Here is a 19,647-nt window from a genome sequence, read left to right as displayed (position 1 = left end):
TGCACCTAGTTGAGAAAAATGTATGGAGATGAATAGGGGCTGTGTATATCAGAAAGGGTAACAGTTTCTTATTATGCAAGGTATCCTCTCTGCCGTTCAAAAATGTCAGATGACAGTACAATTAAGTCAAACTTTAAAAATACCTAATAGTTTTATGGTCTAACAACATCATGACTCACGGTGAAGTTCAAAACTATAAAAAAAAAAAAAAAAAACAACAACACCAAACAAACAAAAACCACAACAACCAAATTTTTTTTAAAAAACTCAACAAACAAACAAAACAACAACAACAAAAACCACAGAGAGGACACCACAGACAAACAGAACACAAACCCTTCAAACATTTTGCAGGCAGTGTGTATGTGAGAACTCACTTCAGCTGTTTGGGGATAACAGCATGTAAAACAGTAGGTGAAGCAGAAAGAACAGAGACTGATCATGTCACACGTGTATCATATGCTCAGTGATTTACAGTAAAAGACAAGTCTTGCATGAACTCATAGACATATACAGACTGCCAAGCTGCTGACAAGGTAACTTTCACATACTCAGATGTGACAGTCAGCTTCATAAGCATCCAGCGAAAGCTGGTGAAAATAGAAACTCATGAGCCAAAATGCTTTTCTAGGTATTCTTATAGTTATTGCAGTAAACAGTGCTATTGTTCCATTCATAATGAAATAGAGTGGATAGGTCATAGGAGTGTTGTGGAAAGCTGAGCTGCCTCTGCCTAGGGATGCCAGGTGAAACCTTTCAGTGTACAATCCAGTAAGAGGGAAAGCAGGGCAGTGTTTGCCTTGCCTGAAAAATGGGCAGGAAGTGCTACCCACACTTGTTCTTTGCTGCTCACACCAAGACAGCATTTACTCACCAGTATAAAGTAATGACAAGATGACTTTCATTTCAGCAAGGAACAATGATAATCACTAATTGCAAAGACTGCAGTGTAGTATTTATGTCCATCCACATAAATTCATTTTTATTACTTTGATTTCATTTTCATGAGGAAAAAATAAACAGAAAAATGCATAATTAACTCTTTCCAGGAATACAGTGGGTTAGATTTCACCACGGCTGACAGAAGAGCAAGGGCTCATAGTTCCCAGCAGAGTACAAATCTGGAACAGAGAGAAATTGCTTGACCTTATGTATTGACTCTTAAATATTGCCAAATGGTGCAAGCCAGGGCAGTTCCCAAGCTGCTATTCCATATTAAGCTAACCAATGCTTTAAGAAGCTGCCTCTGATTCTCTGACATGTGCCAGATTTGCCATGTCAGCAAGGACATAGGACATCGCAAGCCTAGTTTGGATTTGTCTCAGCTGAATCCACTGAAGCCAGCTGAAATTGGCTACAAATGGGTAATTAAATGTGCAATACATAGATATTAAATTACAGATGATGTCAGAGAGAGATTAGTTTTTCTCCTCCAAAGTAAAATCAATGGCAGTCTTGCTTTTTAAAACCACCTGTCCTGGTGAAGCAAGAGAGAGTCTGATGTTCTGGTCTCATAGCAGCACTGTAGGTCCACTTTTTGCTGGAATAAATAGCTGCAGAGTGACACTGGAGAAGCAGTTCCCATCCAAATTCAGAGCAAGTGCTATGCAAAAACTTCTATCAGTGGAATTCTTCTAAGAGCAAGGTCATAGCAGAAGTGGCTTCCATGTGAACACCTTTCTTCAATCTTGTTACATCTATTTTAGTAGAAAACACAGCTTACCAAAGCCACTGGTCTTTCAACACAATATGACAGATCTTACCCAGTGCCCTTGCTTCACTATCGCATGACTGACTAAGAGGAAAAGGTGTTTCATTTTGGATGTTTTCCCAAATCTGGCATTCCAGTATTAGGAAGAAAAGCAGCCTGACATGGAAAAGACTCACTTCTTCATCTGAACAAAGGCAAAATTACTGTTTAAAAATAACCAGTGCAGAAATCTATCTGAGCTTCATTTTCACTTTTGCTTCCAAATTCCTCCTAAAGAAAATTCTGTTGAATAATCAGTTCAAATTTGAAACTTTTTATGTTCATATTTTTTTAGCGGACTTACTTGTGAGGTTTTATATAGATGTTAAAATTCTCATGCAACATAACGTTGACGTATTGCTAGTATTGGGTTGGTTTGGTTTTTTTTATTTATTTATCCTTTGATTTAATTTCAACCTCTTATTGCTCTTGTGATATGAAATATCTTCTAACTGTTGCAATGATACAAATTCTATACAAGTGCATACAATGATGCGAGAGGATACTTCTGGTAATATGCAGTTTATTGTGTTAGAAAATTTGGAATTGGGATATGGGCTTGTGATGATGTTTCCACCAGAAAGATAATTGACATAAGGTAGCATTTACAGCTTTTATTTAAATTCCACAAGTTTTTTACTCCAAGCACCATTCCTGAGACTGGAACAGTTGATAAAGGCATTCTTAAAGAAAAATCCCTTGAGCAACAGTAAGGCCAAAAGTAAAGTGTATCAGATGCACTCAGCTGACCTCTCCACAGTGGTAAACCACATTTCGTGACAGCATAGTTCTCAGTAACTTCAAGAAGATATAGTATCTGAGGAGGCAGAGCTTTCCATCGCAGCAGTGTAAATACATCCCCATTAGTCCACTTTCTATCCTAAGGCTAAAGTGCTGTAATTTTTCTTTGAAGTCCCCAAAAACTGATGGGAAAAGTGCAAATTATGGAATGTAGATGAAGAACTTTCACAGACCCACACTCCCACTGTCTCTTGAAGCTGTGGCAGTTGACAAGTATAAAGCCTCAGTCTGAGAGTTAAAATCATCACCTTAAAGAAAGAAAATGCAATAGTATTAGTTTAAAAATCTGCAGTGATTTAAGAATAAAAAGCCTGATTTTAACAACTAAGTGATAAAGAGTGAAAGCTCAGTCTCCTGGTTGTCAGGAGACTATCGTGCTGAAGTTACAATGGCTCCTTCAAGCTGTTATAATTTACAAGAACATCTACTGTAATCTTTTCTGAGGAAAGAATTATGTCTTTCATCTGTAGTCCAAATTCTGAGTTTTCTATTACAACAAAGCTATCACTCATTTTCAGCCTTTTAAATGAAATAACAAAACTGAAATCTGTTTAGAGAGCATCCATGGTAATGATTGTCAGTAAATATGTGCATGTGATTAAAAGTGTGCAGAACTGGGACTTCAGTGATGAGTTTAAGTGTCCTTTATATTCAGTTCTGATATAGCTTGAGCTGTTAGTTAAAGCTGGTAACATTAACAGTCCTTGTTACTGTAACCAGGACTGTATGGGTCATTTCCAAGGCACTGTGGTAAAGTATCTGTGGCTTTATGCTTCAACTACCTACTCATCATGGAAAAAAGGTTCTTTCCAGGGTTTCTTAAAAACATCCAGTGCTGAGAAATATAAATGTTTGTCATCTGACTTACTGCATGTTGCAAGTAAGACAAAGTTTTTTGTCATTAAAATGAAGAAGTAAAACCACAAAGAATGGCCTTGTCTCCTTTAATTTCTTCATTTCACTAAGTGCACAGAAAAGGCTACAAAGGGGAAAAATGCAAAAGTAATACAAAAAGCCAGGGGAAGCCAAGCTATGCTCAGACAATAAGCCCTGGAATGATGTCCAGACATGCACCAACGCTGTTCTCCAGAATGCTGCTTGCCTTGAGCTTGTGTTCATTAGTGCATGGCATGATGCCACTAAAGTTTCACACTATCACATGAAAAATAAGAATGAGACTTTGCCTGCAGCAAGGTTTCTGAAAGGTGAAGGTGTCTTTCTGAAAGTGTTGTTTCAATTGTAATATCTACTGATGGCAGTGGATCAAATGCGTACAGTTAAGATGCACACATGACAACCTGAGGTGATTTGGAAATCAGTGAATTCATGCCCTCTTCATCCAATCTCTACATTTCAACTACAAAATTTATTATTTAAGCTGATGACTTCTTAATGTATTTTTTTTAGCAGTGAGAAATATGGGTGGATTCTCAAAAAAATCCTGTACTTGGAAAAGCCCTAAGTTGTCTCTGTGTTCACTTGGTTAGCTGCATCACAGTATTACTCCATTTGTCCTCCTTGGCAGCCTCAGGGCTGACCTCAATACACTGTGTGAGGGTCTGCTCTGACACCAAGGGAATTACAGCTGAACCAAGTACCTCTGTACCTAACACTGGCCACAGCCTCTCACCTCACAGTGCATTAGCCTGTCAAACTGTTATCTCTAGCTAACAAAATTGATTTATGTCAGTAGGTATATTAAGACTTTACTTGTCATATTGATTTATGGTTTTTCTGTGGTCATATCTTTTTTTTTCTCAGTTCAGTTTTAGTATGGAACAGTTAGATACATCCTGACAGTTTTTTAGGTATTGTCTTCCCTCTGAAATGTACAAATTTCTGGATGTCTCAGCAAGTCAGATTCTCATAAGACAAGAAGTAGCCTAGGAGATGATATAATATTCTAGATAAATGAGGTATCATTTCATTTGTTGTTAAAACCTGTAGCCTGATCTAAAAGTATAAGACTATTGCCACAAATCTTGATGCTATCCAAAACAACCAGCTTTCTGTGAGTATCCTTCTCAGCCAAGACTAGAACCCCAGCTAGTATACAGAGGTGTGTGCTGAGTTGTATATGAAAGGTACTGGTACCTCAGTGAAAGGGAACCAATATTTATAAATTTTTACATTGCCCAAGAGAAAGTCAAAACTTTAGAAACTGCATTTTTAAAAACTGAAGAATGAAAGAATTTAAACTCAAAAGTACCCTCTATTCTGATGTAACATTATTTAGGTTTCAATCTACATACTTTTTAAGATTTTAGATGTAAGAAAGAAAAATCTGTAAATGTAAATTTTAAAAATTGCCTATGACTTACTTTTCTCATCCTTTGCATTAGGGTTCAGTTTTCTTTTCCTGCCTGTTAAAGTAAATATATACAAAATTAGCATAAAAATTTCTAGATTTGAAAGAAACTATATTGTAACTATAACTATTCAACAAATCTTTAAACTGAGCTGTAAGCGCAGTTGTTATTAAATCATACCAAATAAATAAACTTCTCTACATTTCTTTTACAAAACTTGAATAAAAAACTTTACAAAACTTGAATCAAATTCTGAAGTCATAATGTTAAGACTCTCCTTTCATGACTATAAATACATATAGTCTGGTTTACTAGAGTCTGTTCATGTGCAAGAAAACACTAGAATAACAGTCTGTTTGCTTTATTAGTTTTGTACTACTGCACATGCACACAAGGAAGGAAATACTGCAATAGTCCTGTATCACACCATTTTAGTTGCAGAGCCATAATGGAGTTGAAAAATAAAGGTTCTGTGTAATATACTGTAGCCACAGTGTCTTTGTAGCTATGAAGAAAACACTGTTCAAACTATGCTTTTATAGTCCTCATGCAAGGCAAAGTTTGTGCTCTGTACAGAATCAGCTGTAACTGGTCAGCTTAAAAAATGTATCTTTCCATACACCTTGTCTCACATACCTAACACAGTGAGGAAAATAAAACCCAACTCCAATTATCCAAGATCTCATATTCTACCCTCTTGTCATCTAGAAAAAAAATGTGACTGAAGTAATGCAAGTGTGCCTTATTGAAATTTCCTCAAGGTTGTTCACAGGAAAAAGTAAAGAAATAGTGAAAGGTTTCACCATCTGAAGTAAAATGTACCTTTTTTGGGTTGCTCATTCTTGAATGATTTTCTCTTCTGAAATACTATTAATGCAGAGAGAAGGACAGCTACAGTCACACATGTGGGGATGATTAAAGAGATCAGGAATTTTTGTCCACTATACTGTGTACTCATTAAAGCTGTTAAAAACATTAAAGGAGAGTAAATTTATAACTTACAAAACAGGCATTGTTTATCAAGTTATTGGTTCTGTTTCTCCAAAGTCTTGCACTGACTGAACAAAGGATTTTTAAAATTTATCAACATAGTGATTTACACTCATAATACGAATAATTTGGTCTGAATTATTACTGTGAAAAGCCTTTAAAAAAGCCAGTCAAATCTTTCATTTGTATGGCGTTTGAGTCTGTCACCATCCTATTGGCATCTGCCTTTGAAATATTTCTATATATTGATGAGACCTCCTCTCAGTCTTCTTCAAGAAGAAGACACTAAACAGTGTCTCCTCATAAGAGAGATGCTTCAGACCCCTCATCATCCTTGTGGCCATTGCTGAACCCTCTCCGGTACCTTCTCTCTCTCGTGTCCTGAGGAGCCCAGAACTGGGCACAGCACTGGGCACAGCACTCCAGATGTGGCCTCACTACTGCTGAGTAAAGGGGCAGGTTCATCTGCCTCAACCTGCTGGCCATGTCCTTCCTAATGTGCCCCAGGATACCATTAGCTTTCTTGGCTGGCTCATGGAGAGCTCTTTGTGTGCCAGGACTCCTAGGTCCTTCTCTGCAGAACCACTTCACAGATGTCAGCCCCAGCCTGTGCTGGCACATGAGGCAATTCCTCTCCAGGTGCAGGACCTTAGACTCCATTCAACCTCACTAGATTTCTCTCTGCCCAGCCCTCCAGCTAATCAAGGTCTGTGGAATGGCAGCAGAGCTTTCAGGTGGGTCAGCCACTGCACTCAGTTTAGTGTCACCAGCAAACCTGTGGAGAGTGCCTTTGATTCCTTTATCTGGGTTGTTGATAAATTGAATAAGACTGGACCCAGTATTGATCCTTAGGGAATGCCACTGATAGCAGGCTTCCATCTGGATTCTATTCCTCTGATCATGACCTTATGGACTCTGTAATTTACCAGTTCTTGATCCTGTTCATCTAACCCACATTTCCTGAGCTTAGCCATGAGGATATTAGGGGTGACAGTGTCAAAAGCCTTGCTGAAGTCAAGGTAGACAGCTAGACAGAACAATTAAGTAGGAGACTATCAGGGAAGATGCCCATGCAGCTGAAAAAATTCCCTCTGTATTGGCAGGAAAATAAAGAAAGCTACTCTAAAATTAAAATATACAGAAAAATACAGACTGGTTTGTTGGAGTGGAAGCTAGCTGAGACTTCAAAGACAAAAATAATACTGACTTGTTCAGTTTACCAAGAATCAATATTACACTGATTTCTGGAACTGAACTCCAGTGATGGAGCATAGCACATGATGTATGTATGAACAGTGCCATGAACAAGTTCAAGGTCATACGAACCTAAAGTGGAAAAGTGAGCTGAAGTTTCTCCATTCAGTTCTTTATTCCAGAAGACACACGTGTAGTGCTCACTCATATTTGGTTTGAATGTCAGGATGCTGGTGACATTGTAGAGACCATCTGCAGTCAGTGTATAGGTGGTATTTGCAGATCCGCTGAGATTGAAGTTCTCATTTTGCCAGAAAACCTCTGCCAGAGGAAAGCCTTCTGACTGGCACATAAAAACAAACTTGTCTTCACCTGGTATTCTCATTACTTGAGTATTTATTCTCTTGTAAGATGCTGCATGAGAAGTTGTTGAGTGAAATTGTTGAATGCAATAACAGTGATTTTCCCACTTCACTTTCCCTGCTTTCTTTTAATCCTATGCATTGTCTCTGGTTATATCTGTGGAACACTTATTTAAAATTATGAAGAATGTTTTGTAGAACAATGCAAAATGGGTTATTCAATCCCTACCATGCATACAGCAAAAGAACACACTTCAGTACTTTATGCCGGGCAGCAGTTGGCACTAAATTTATGATTTATTAAGACAGAAGAGACAAGTGGAATCTTATGGGACTCTTATTTTCACTTTTGGAAAATGCCATTTTCAGAAAGCCTGATTTCATGTTTGTTTTACCGTAGCTTATAAACAGTGTAATATTTTCATCATATTAGAAAAAAATTGACTTTTCATAGGAAATGATGTGGGTCTTAAGAATGTCTGTGTCCATGTTGCATTTGATAAATACTTTTATTTAAATATCTGGGTGGGAAATGAATGCTGCCTTGCATCACACAGCCATGCAACTAGTGGAAAACACCAAAAATCTTTCAAAGATCTAGTCTGTCTTACTTTCCATAACATATATGTTTATTACTAATGCCCATTTGGCTTCAGTGGACACGGAAAATCACATGTCCTTGCTCTGGGAAATGCAGTCACCTGGGGAATCCCCTGCCACTTGGGTCATTGCAGCAGGATTCATAAGTGTATCAGAGCATCTCTGAGAAACCTTTTGGAATGACCAGAGGGTGGCCCAACAAGGGGATCAAAGGAGAGGAGGGAGGTGGTGGCACTGGAGAAGAAGGCTGTGGAAAGAAGGACAGAAGGACAACAGATGGTGTCCCTCCCCTGCAGCAGGTGCCCCGGGAGGAGCTCAGCTGTTGAAATGCTAGCCACCACTAAGACAACTGTTTTGGTTCAGCTGGGGGCTGAGCACAAAGTCTTAGTGGGACAACTAGCAACAAATTCCTTCAGATTAACCAATTTCTACAAGTCTGTGGGAATTTAGTAGAGACATCTCAATGAGTATACAATTACAATTAATTTAACCACTCACCTCTTACTTCCAAAGCAATGTACTTGTAATCCACGCCCTGGTAGTCAATGAGACAAAGGTATGATCCTGCATCTGTGATCTTAACATTGGTGATCTGGAGGATGGCTCGTCCCAGCTCCAGTTCACTGTGCAGAAGTGATGCTCTTCCTACATAATCAGGATGTTGAGACGGATGGAGTGTGTTCCCATTGCGGAATGTGTACACTTCTTTTGATTTCAACAAGCCCTGCCTTTTCTGCTCCCAAACAACAGTCAGAAGTCTTAGATCCACTGAGCCATTCACAGGGAATCTGCATTCCATGGTCACGTTGCTCCCATACTCCGCAATGTAGAGCTGTTGAGGAACTTCAACTGTAAATAAAGCTATGTATGGAAAAGAGAACAGTTTCATTTGTTTCATCAAAATATGTACTGATTTTTTTTTTTAAGTTGGGCAAAACTGTGTCACACAGTCAGGAGTATATGGCTACTGATTTGACTAAAAGTTTTAGGCATTTTTTTGTTCATATTCACACTAATATTTTTACCATATAGTAATAATAGCAAATCATCTATATTCTGTATTGATTACGGAATCTGAAAGATGAGGTCAGAGTGAACAAGTTTTTGGTGGTGAGTTTTGTTTGTTTTTGGGGTTTTTTTGCATTTTTTGAGTAACTTAAGGCTAGGCCAGTGGTTACACAGGGACCATTTTTATCAAACTCTGATATGGTCTCTTACATGTTCTAAGGTTGTAGTAAAAGCAACAATTAATTGTGGAAATTGTAAATCTAATTTCTCTATCCTTTACAAAAAGGAATACCAGTGTAGTTCCTGTTAAACGGAGTTGCACTGGATAAATGTGTATAGCTCAAAATTGCTATGTAGCAATTACAGTCTCCACAAACCTGGAACCATGTGAGTATCATTTGATCTCACGCATTTTCTCAGATACGTGCAACAGTATTACAGAAAATATATCAAAATAATCTCAGCCATTCACCCAATCTGAAATTAATATTGTTATCAATAGGTTGCTATTTTAAAGTGAACTTGATATGGCTATTTCTAATACCTCATTCAATATACTTTGTTACTACTTTCATATTGGATGTGCTGTGTATTGGTAGACAATTCAGGAGCACTTGGAAGGGTTGGTAGTGACACTGCGAAGAAAAGTCCATGCAACTGCAGCAAGGGAGAAAATTATATGAAAAAGTGCCAAGCTCCTTCTGGGTTTTAGCCGAGCTGCTTCTGCTACAGGCATGGGCAGGGGAACACAAATGATTATACTTTATGCCATCCCACACTTCCCAGTGGGCATTGGTTGCTTTGGTCATTCTCCTTCTCACAGCCATGCCACTGATGCTGGACATCTCAGCTGCCAATACACAATATGTTAAAGAACCCTGACTCTGGAAAGTGACAGACGCCTGTCCTGTGCTCAGTCAGTGCCTGTGCCTTCTATAACATGGAAACATTACTGACCATTCATGCAAGAATTGCTGGAGGTGCTGAAGCCCACATACTAAAAGCTGCATTAGTTCTGTTAGTGGAACTGAAAAGCAGTTTCTCTCTTACCTGAAACCATGGAGATCTGTGTTTCCAGCAACAGTATTGTGAGGATTTGGAACATTTTCTCCGGTAGATCTGAAATAAAAGTAGAATTGCATTAGAACATGCATCAACTACCTTCTGCTGAGGCAGATCAGAGCCATGCTAGCCTTTAAAATCCATCACAGCTCATAAACAGCAAAAAAAAGAAACAAACTCCAGGCTACCAGCAGAAACTAGGAAAATCTGTATTAGAGCAACTCATGCACACACAAAGAACATGAACCAATGGCAATGAAACAATGGCAATAAAGAGAAATTAAACAATTCCACAACTTCAGTCATGACATTTTCAGGATCTGTAGCTTGCAGGCAGTTTCAAATAGTCTGACAGGGAAATGCTTTTATATTTTTTACTGTCCACAAATAATAATCAGTTGCAATTGACTTCGCCCATGTAGGAGAGACTCATGAACAAACACAAGCAGATGTTATAACTGTCCGTACTTACACATGATCTAGTTTACAAGATTTTTAACCCTGCTTTTGTTTCAGCTTTGCCTTGCATGGGGTATTTTGCAGTTTCCTATTGCCTAATTGAAGTTTGCTTCAGAAAGGATTAGAATGAAGACTTACTGCTGCTGTTCTTTCATTTTACATATGGCAATGTCTGATGTGTACAAATTGCCTTGTATTACTGATAGTAAACCATCATCCCTGGAATAATGCAAAAGGAGAAAGTACAGTTTTTGAGTGAATGTATTTGTGTTCCAGTAGCAAGCAGACTATCACATATTTTTCATACTATTGTATGCAGATCAACATAACTAAAAAAAAGAGGAAAAACACCAAACAACAAAGAAGCACCAGAGGCAAAAATCATAACAAAACTAATGAGATAATAGAAAAGACAGAAGAATTACTTTGAATAAAGCTTGTTAACATGTAGTATAATCTGAAAAGAAATAGTGAAGATCCAGAAATAAGCTACAAGGAAGTAAAGAAGAGAAGGAGCAATTTTAGACTTCCCCAGAGCTAGACTTACTGGAGGAGGGGTTTTATTTTACTTCCCTATTCTTTTGTGGGCTCAGCTTGAAACATTCTGGTTCCAATTTTCTCAGGTGCTGCATTTCTCTCATTGTTTCTACCCTTGAGCTTTCAGTATCTTGGAAAGCAAGGCTCACAGCTTAGCAAATTAGCAGCCAAAATTATGGGACTTTTTGATGTCATGTAACAAATAAAGGTTTATATTCAAACTACCGTGAGCAGACTTACTATACGTAAATGAAAGCTAGTTACCTTTATCAGAGGCATTTATTACATGATGAATCATAATGACTATGGCTGTGTGAGAAAGGAGATAATAAACACCATCAGTATCTCTATATTCCAGATGCAGAAGTAAAGACTGTTACTATTTACCATCCTCAGTCTCCTACACTCACTTCTCCACACAGCTTACCTATTAGAAGATGAACATAAGGGAAAGAACTGAATGAAGAATGAAACTATTTCTCATCAATATTTAGATCCTTGGATTAATCTTATGTGAGACATTTTAGGTATTCTGCTCTCTTTTTATCATCTACAGTACATTGAAAATGCAGAGATGTTTATTTTTTAATGTAGGAGATAGTATTTTAAAAAGACACATATTACTGATAGTAAAAATAAGAAGATACACAATCTGCCCCAGCAGATAATCATAATTATTACATATCAAGAAAATCTTGTCTGACCAGAGGGATTAGTTTTAGAAAAGCATTACACATAATATAAATACAGAAAAGAAACCAAATATTAGAACATTTTAACTTGGGGTACTGAAAGCAGTCATAGAATGCTTGTGGGAAGGAGGAAGGATCTGTATTAAAAAGATCAAAGATCTATTAGCACAGATGTGTATTAGAAAGATCAAGGATTTGTCAGCAAGGATCTGTATTAGAAGGCATCCTTCTTTATTTCCATAATCTCACAAGCAGACATCAAAGCTGTTGTGCAATCTCAGTGCAATTTACCCATGCAACTTCATCATGTGGCTCTGACACACTTCCATAGAAAAGCCTGCACCAGCATCTAGAGGGTGATTTCTTCCGAGCTTGCACTACCAACCATTCCTGATGTTGCAGAATAGCCCTCATGTTCTCCCTACTCTTGATAAAACATATGTCATGCCCTGCTCTTCAACAGTCCTTGTACACAACTATCCTAACTTATCCTAAGCTTATGCAAAAGTCCTTTGTTTTTCTGTTAAGAAAAAGGCCACTTCTAAAATGTATCCATCATATGCTTGTTACAAATTCACAGGGATAAAAGAAGGAACACCGTGCCATAAAAATTATTACTTAATGCATCTTACAGCAAAGTGAGGAAAATACACTTCTGAGAACAGTATGAAGTAGCATGACATTTCAAGAGCAATTCAGATGGAGTCAGTAAATTGATTTCCCAGACCAATCTGCAGAAGAAAAAGCAAGTTATCACACAATGCTCTGTGATTATGAGAGTTAAGTCGCAAAAACATTGGATAATTGAGATGGTAAAAAGCATCACATCAAATATCTAAAGATCATCATGGCTTTTTAAGAGTTGTAATAGTTTCAGTGAAGATTTGGGGCCCAAGACAAAAAGTTTGAACGTGTCAATGAAAACAAAAGTATGGCAATGATCAGGGAAAATGAGGAATATCATATTTTCTTTTTGTACAGCTTTTTTGCTTTTACTGAAAGTACAAAGTTGAAACCCATATTTGACTTCATTGGGCCACAAGCAATATATTATGGTAAATTTTCTTAGTGAATGCTGACTGAAATCCAGATGGTAATGATAATAAATTGCTGAAGTTCCATCAAAGATGGAAATTATACTAAGTACTCTTTTTCTTCTCTTGATTCATTCAGTTGATCATGCCTGTAACTTTAACCCTGGTCCCAGCTCACTAATCCAAAGGGTTTATAACACTTACCTAAAAAAAATTGGGTAATTTTTGGCCTTACTTCGTACAAAATCTTTAGTGGTAGTCCAAAATCCTTCTCTAAGGAGTGAGAAGGATATTTCTTGTTTCTTTGGAAAATTTAGACTCCCATTTCAAACTGTACAATCTCTAAGCTCCATACAACTATATGATTAAATTTTCAAAATACTGTATAGACTTTATTCCATTCTACAGACAGAATTGAAAAGGTGCTTATCTTGACTGGATGTTACAAGGGTGCTCTCAGGAGCTGAAACAGGTGGCAAAATATGAACATCAGTCTGCTACATGCTTAAACTGTCAAGCTCTTGAGCAAAAGCTTGGGTGGCTCATTTAAGTAGCTGTGTTTATATAGACCTCTTTGGTATGTGTTTATTTTTATTTACTGGATCCTATTTTCAGAAAACACTGCTGTGTGTTTTCACCACAGTGCGTTGGGAACTGAAGTTCGCACCAGTCTGGTGGTAAGAGTAAGGATTGATTTGGCATTAGTGACAACTCTCACAATGTTCACAATGTTAAGTTTACAAGTATTTTAAGCAAAGGAACATGAAGATCACGGAATATTTTGCAATCTACTCCTCTGTAATAACGGTTGAAACCCGCATCTGAGTAATGTAAATTAAATCCTACTGTTTTCATCCATGAAAGGTCATAATGCTTTTCTTAAGCAAAAGAAGCATCTTAATGTAAGATCCTCTACCTTTGATTATTACCCTTACTATGATTGCTCCTGCACGTGGCAGGGGGGTTGGAGTAGATCACCTTTAAAGTTTCCTTCCAACTCAAATCATTCTATGGTTCTGTAGTTCTGTGATCATTCTCAACGCAAGTTTAACAAAGGATCCTGAATATCCCGAGAATCTGTGCTGTTCACTTAACAAAACAACCAGAGACACAGTCACTGACACAGGGACCTTATAATCTAATAAATAATGGGAAACACTTTCCCGGAAACATTGTTTCAGCTATTAAAATATTTGTTTTCTAGCAAATGGATGATTTAGAACAGTAAACACATTTGGTGTCTACGTAATGAAATTTAGCAGCATTAAGCAAGGTGAGCTTTTTAGACCCATAGCTTCCACTAGAATAATCAGACCAGCTGGCAAAGCTAAACAAGCTTTCAAGCACACTGGCTTTCCTCCAGGTTTTAAGCAGGAGTCAAATCAACACAGAAGTTCACAATAATCTCTCAGATTTCACTCTGGAATACCAAACTATTAAAGGACTAAGGAAGGGGTACCTGGTTCTTTTTAAGTGGCTATGGTAGACAGACCCTTCTTTGAATCGTATTTCCCTGAGACCAAGGTGTCCCATTGGCAGCACTTTTGATGTGATCCTGCTGGGTTGTAGCAGGTAAAATACAGCACAGAGAGAAGTGGGGACATTGTGTTTTTACAGCACAGAGAGAAGTGGGGACATTGAACTCCATGGCTGGGAGCTGGGAGGATGGAAATGTCACCAGGCTGGCCATTTGGCCTGCGCTCACCTCCACACAAACTGCCTTGTACACTTCTGCAAATAAGGTTTTGCTAGCGGTCTTGCAACCTGAGACATCCTGAGCTGGTAGACTTTGTTACAGATTTGAAATACAAATATTGCAGTTGATCTGTTCACTCCTACATTCAATGTTTTTGCTCCTCTGCTGACAGACTCTGCAACATTAGTGAGCCTAGATCAGCTATGTTTTCCTAATGACTATGCTTTTCCTAATCCCGCTCCTTCTGCACTCTCTGTCTTATTGTACTGCAAAGCTAGTACCCATACTAAGCACAGGACAGTGCTTTCTGGAAATAATCCAAAATTACAAACTCATCTTAATCAAAAGCAATCAAGCTGTGTTAACAGGCATCTGACTTGGCTCCATTTGACTCTCCTTGTGTGAAATGGAGTTATTTTGCTCAAAGAGACTATCTTCTCATGCACCTATGTACACAGCAAAAGATTATATAGTCCTAGTCACAGTTTCTTTTGTCTTTTTCTGTTACTGCAACTCCCCTGCCTTCTGTACATTTTGCAAAAACTTGCATGGAAGCAAGTTTTTTCAACAGCTTTCCTCTAACACTCTCACATGTGCAAAAAGACACAACTTTTTGACATCTTCATGAAATGGCTAAACTGATTTTACTTTCTGTGGAAGGATCTAGTTTAAAAAAAAAGAAAGAAACAAAAAAACTAAAGAAAAAAGTTTAAAAATACTAGGTCAGAAAATAAACAAGAGAATAAACAAAAAACAAGCATTAGATACTCATACAAACTACAACTGTTCTGTATCTCACCATCAGAAAGAAGGTACTTTTTTTCTATTTCAGGAATTTAATAAAAAATCCTAACCATGCATATTAAAATTTGTTCAAAGGCCATTTCTTCAGCCTGTCTCAGTATATTTTGTGGACATAATCTCTTGTTCTTATTTTCTCAAACCTGCCTTATCCAAATACCACCTCACCTGCCATTCTTCTTGTCTTTTGCACACTTGTTGCAGTCCCTTGTTGCCCACCTCACCACATGGGCAATTTATTGTTGGGACAATTGGTTTGTCCCTGATGTTTACATGTGACAGCCTATTTGAATAATTTCAGTCTGCTCTCCATCTTCCTTCAGCCTTCAGATGAAGATATAGAATTTCTCACTTCCTCTTTTGCTCACATTATCTGCGAATTCTCACTTTCCCTACGTTGTTTAACTGTCACCTGTTGAATATTTTCCACTGTTAGTTTTTTGTTCCATGACAAATATAATCATTCTAATACAGCTGATTTTTTTTTCTGTAGATACTAGGATAGAATTGGGGTGAAATTTTGTTACATTTAAAAAGCAGTTCTGTATATCATAGAACTTCTCAGAGCCTTTCCACTCTTAGCAGCATTACTGAATACAGACTGACATTTTGGCATGATACACTGCAAATTTTCTTTTGTATCTCTAGCTCCTACAGAAAGAAAGACTTCTTAGAGAGGCACAAGAACTTCTCTTCATAGCCTATGCTTTTTCTGGAATGCAGAAGGTGAAAGTCTCCAGACTTGCTGTACAATCAAAACAACCTGCAGGTAGTATGTTAGTAACAACTGAAGGAAAGTAAATAGGAATACATAGACACAAATATATACAGAGGGTTTTTTCCCCATTCAAATCCTCCCTGAAATTCAGGATGAAATATTTACTAAGAGCTACATCCTCATGTACAAATTGAAGAGGCTCACCAGCACCACTCCTCTGCCTTTGCCTATGAGAGAAGATAGAGTTGTAAGAGAGTTTCAACTTCTAAAAACATCAGGGTTAGAAATTTATGGACCTGTGTTTTAAGATCTGAAACTTATCCAGTCTTTCATTCACAATCAGATTCTGTATCCCAGTAATAATTTGAAAATAAATTAAGTAAATTTTAAGAATCAAGGAAAAAACCCTCAATCCATCAGCCAGAAATACAGGAAAAATCAATTTGCATTTTATCAGTGTTATACTCACATCAGATCTTTACGCAGGTCATTGCAATCTGATTCATGTAACAGCAAAGATTCCCAAAACTCTATCCTGTTTGCACATAGCAGAAACTACCCAAGTCGTATGACAGTGTATAACATGCACCAATAGCACAACTTGTGGGCTGATCTTATTCAGCTTGTAGGTTGATCTTTATGTCATAAAAAACCTGACTCTGTTGAAAGGACTTTTCTCAGGACATTGTTAGTTTCAGTTTCATGCTGAATGTACACTGAGCTCATTTCTCTGCATTGCTGAGAATGTGCATGCATCCAACAAAATTATACAAATCACTCTGTAAAATCTATGTGCTCAAATTCTGCTTTTGATTATACCCATGATTTTCAGTGGGTTTATAACCATTTAAAGCAGTGTACAGCATTGGCATCTGAACTTGCATTTACTAGGACTGTTGTACCTTCATCAAGTTACATTTTCTTACTTTCATCAGATTAATTTTACAAGAGTTCGTCAAGCAATTACCTAGTATTTGCAGAATCTATTTCCTCTTAATTTTTATCTAGGTTGATGTAATTACAAAAAAAACAAAATCACTATGAGGGAGGCTAATCAAACACTTCAGTGACGTTGTGAATCTCCATGCTTACAAATGCACCAAACTTTACAAGACAAAGCCTGTGCAATTGTTTTTACGATGCCATTGCTTTGAGTGGAAGATTTGATTAGGTGACTGATGGATCTCCTTCCGATATAAAAGTATTTTGTTCTATCAAACAGTTTTATCAATGGACACATCTTTTCATTTTTCATCACTCTATCTTTTAATTTATGATGACATAATGAGTGAATTTTAATTTATGATATCATAATGCGTGAGAGACATAAAAGAGATACAGATGTGTTTGTGCTACACATTCTCTTTTGTCTCCTATTAGATTTTTACTGCTTGCGAGAATTGTGCTCTACCTCAACACAAAAAATGATTATGATTTACTCCTGCAAATCCTAGCTGGTTTGGGAAGATGTATGATGATTGCCTGTCTCACAGTTCCAGACTGATTTATGAAATTATGTCTCCTGCTGCCTAGTGCAGAGCAAACTAGCTCAACAAAAGCACTGTTACATTACTTCATTCTTCTTCAGTAAGCTTATCATGTGTAGCCCTGTCACACAAAGTAATTCACGAGTAGTCTCACCTTTTCCCGGAAGAGCTCCAATGACTTCTTTGGCAGAAGTCAATGATTTGGATGACAGAAAAGAAACACCAAAGTTACTTCACCATCACCATCATCTGCTCATTCTGAGCTAGTCCTGCCTACAGTATGTTTTCTTCATGTGTTCCTGTACTGGAACAAGGAGACAGCTCAGTGAAATCGCCCAAGAATCAGTGACTTGCCTTTGGCATCACAAGAACCCAGTAGCATCTGACTTGCCTGGGACAATCATATACTTGCAGAGCCAGAAAAATATGGAGAGAGAGAGAGACAGTGAATCTGGGACAATATGCTGAAAAAACAGAAGTCCTACTGTTAAGGTCTGCAAAAGCAGAAATTCCACCCTTAACACCTCTGTTGTTTTCCTGTCTAGCCCATGCTTCAATGATGTGCCATTGGAATTTTTTTAACCAAAGGGGAAAAGGGACACAGTCGAAAGTCCTGCAGTTCTGCTCCATGAAAAGCTGTGCAGGTCAACAGCAATGATTCTATTTTTCATATTATTAGATCTTTATTGGAATTGTAATTGTCAATAGCTTTCATATTCTACAAAATTAAATGCCACATCACAAAGCAGGCCACCACGCTGGTTCATAGTTACATTTGTAAAATAAATGAGTCCTGAACTGAAATAGCAATAAGCCAAATTTGATTGTGCACATGAACCAGGCTTTTCTGAGCACTTTTGAAAATCTAATGATGCTTGGCTACTAGGAAGTAAAATGCAGCTTACTGAAGCTGTCTGCTCCTGCTTGCTGCTGTATTTTGTCTTCCAGATATCTGAAAACACTGAAGCATCATGCAAATGATTTTAATGGAAGGAAAAAAAAACTCACTAAAAAATAGTGTTTAACTACATTTTTTGTCTTAAGATAGGAAGGATTTCCACTTACCTAGTTCTCATGAACTAAATGCTCTATTTTCACTTTGGTGTGTATTATCCCTGTGTAAGGAGCAGAAAATACTTTACTTGAAACCACTTATGGCATTGAAGAATAAACATGTGGGCCTGTCTCCCTGTATTCATAAAAGTGAAGCCACAAGACTTAAATTCTACTAAAAGCTTAATTTCTAAAATAAGATTAGACAAGTTCAGCCTTGTATTTCAGAGAAGTATAAAAGAGAGCTTATTTAGTAAGGGCAGGACTTTTTGCTTTACCTGTTATTTGCCTCATGTCCTGCTTTTCTAAAGAAGTAGCAAAATTTTATGCTTCCCATCAACCACTCAGGAATTCAAGCACTGTCATTTTAGAATTTAGGGTTCAGCTAAAGAATTTCTATTTTTATCCCCTCATTTCATTATCTTACTCATCTGATATACAGCACTTTCAACAGTAACTTGCCCTTTCTCCTACTGGGAAAAGAGAAATGTAACAGTTCCTGCTGTAGAGTAGAGTTTGATAAAGACATTAACTTCAGTTCCATAGCACTAATCAAGCACTGCTTTGCAAAGGCTTATAAGAACTAACAAGAGGAGACTTCTTCACTTTTACTGTAAAATGCACACAACTGTCCAGTCCCAAACAGGAAGTAGAAAGTGAAAAGGTTATCTTGTCTGGAAAGGAAATTATTTATGTGGTGATATGATTCTATATTTTTGTGCTGAGTCAGTACTTTGTCTACAAATGGCCCTGATATTTCAAAAACCTCTCTGTAGATAATTAAAATTTGGCCATCACCTTCAATGACACCTAGATTCAAAAAGCATGTTGGGAAGCAGGAGCAGATATTCAAGTTCACATGGTAACCTTGAAGAGTCAAATGGGAATAATCAGTATCAGAATACACAAGGTCTGCAATGAATCAGGGAAATGACTCTGTAGTAACTATTTTACTGAACTGTGGTTGACCAAGCCCATTATGATTCTGACAGACATTTCTCTATTCTACTAAAGAGGACAGCTTTCTCAGATTATTAAACACCACCTTGCTTTAGCTACTTTGAATACTGCCAGCAGTGAAGCCCTGGCATTCA

General features: G+C 37.5%; 1 protein-coding gene across 3 annotated transcripts; it reads right to left on the bottom strand.

The window, feature by feature from the left end:
- Positions 1–595: 595 nt before the first annotated feature.
- LOC102075013 (programmed cell death 1 ligand 2) lies at positions 596–16,632 on the bottom strand. Of its 3 annotated transcripts, none has more exons than XM_005488162.4 (7): positions 16,483–16,632; positions 10,065–10,133; positions 8,505–8,867; positions 7,177–7,458; positions 5,683–5,823; positions 4,873–4,914; positions 596–2,799 (listed from the first exon to the last, which is right to left on the bottom strand). In XM_005488162.4, the coding sequence occupies exons 2-7, from the start codon at positions 10,117–10,119 to the stop codon at positions 2,717–2,719; spliced, it is 966 nt and encodes a 321-aa protein (XP_005488219.1). In that variant the 5' UTR covers positions 10,120–10,133; positions 16,483–16,632; the 3' UTR covers positions 596–2,716. The 3 variants fall into 3 exon arrangements, with proteins under 3 accessions (XP_005488219.1, XP_074389140.1, XP_074389141.1); XM_074533039.1 differs by having other exon boundaries at positions 8,505–8,838; XM_074533040.1 differs by lacking the exon at positions 5,683–5,823.
- Between the last annotated feature and the right edge of the window lie 3,015 nt (positions 16,633–19,647).

Source organism: Zonotrichia albicollis, chromosome Z (genome assembly GCF_047830755.1).
Source record: "Zonotrichia albicollis isolate bZonAlb1 chromosome Z, bZonAlb1.hap1, whole genome shotgun sequence".
NCBI lineage: Eukaryota > Metazoa > Chordata > Aves > Passeriformes > Passerellidae > Zonotrichia > Zonotrichia albicollis.
Note: the sequence above shows the minus strand (reverse complement) of the source record. Positions and strands in the feature narration are given on the sequence as shown.

Coding starts and splice junctions, on each gene's coding strand:
- LOC102075013 (XM_005488162.4), bottom strand. CDS start 10,119: ATGTTCCAAATCCTCACAATACTGTTGCTGGAAACACAGATCTCCATG. Junction 8,868..10,064: donor ACAGATCTCCATGGTTTCAG/GTAAGAGAGAAA, acceptor TTCCATACATAG/CTTTATTTACAGTTGAAGTT. Junction 7,459..8,504: donor CATTGCTTTGGAAGTAAGAG/GTGAGTGGTTAA, acceptor CTTCTCATGCAG/CATCTTACAAGAGAATAAAT.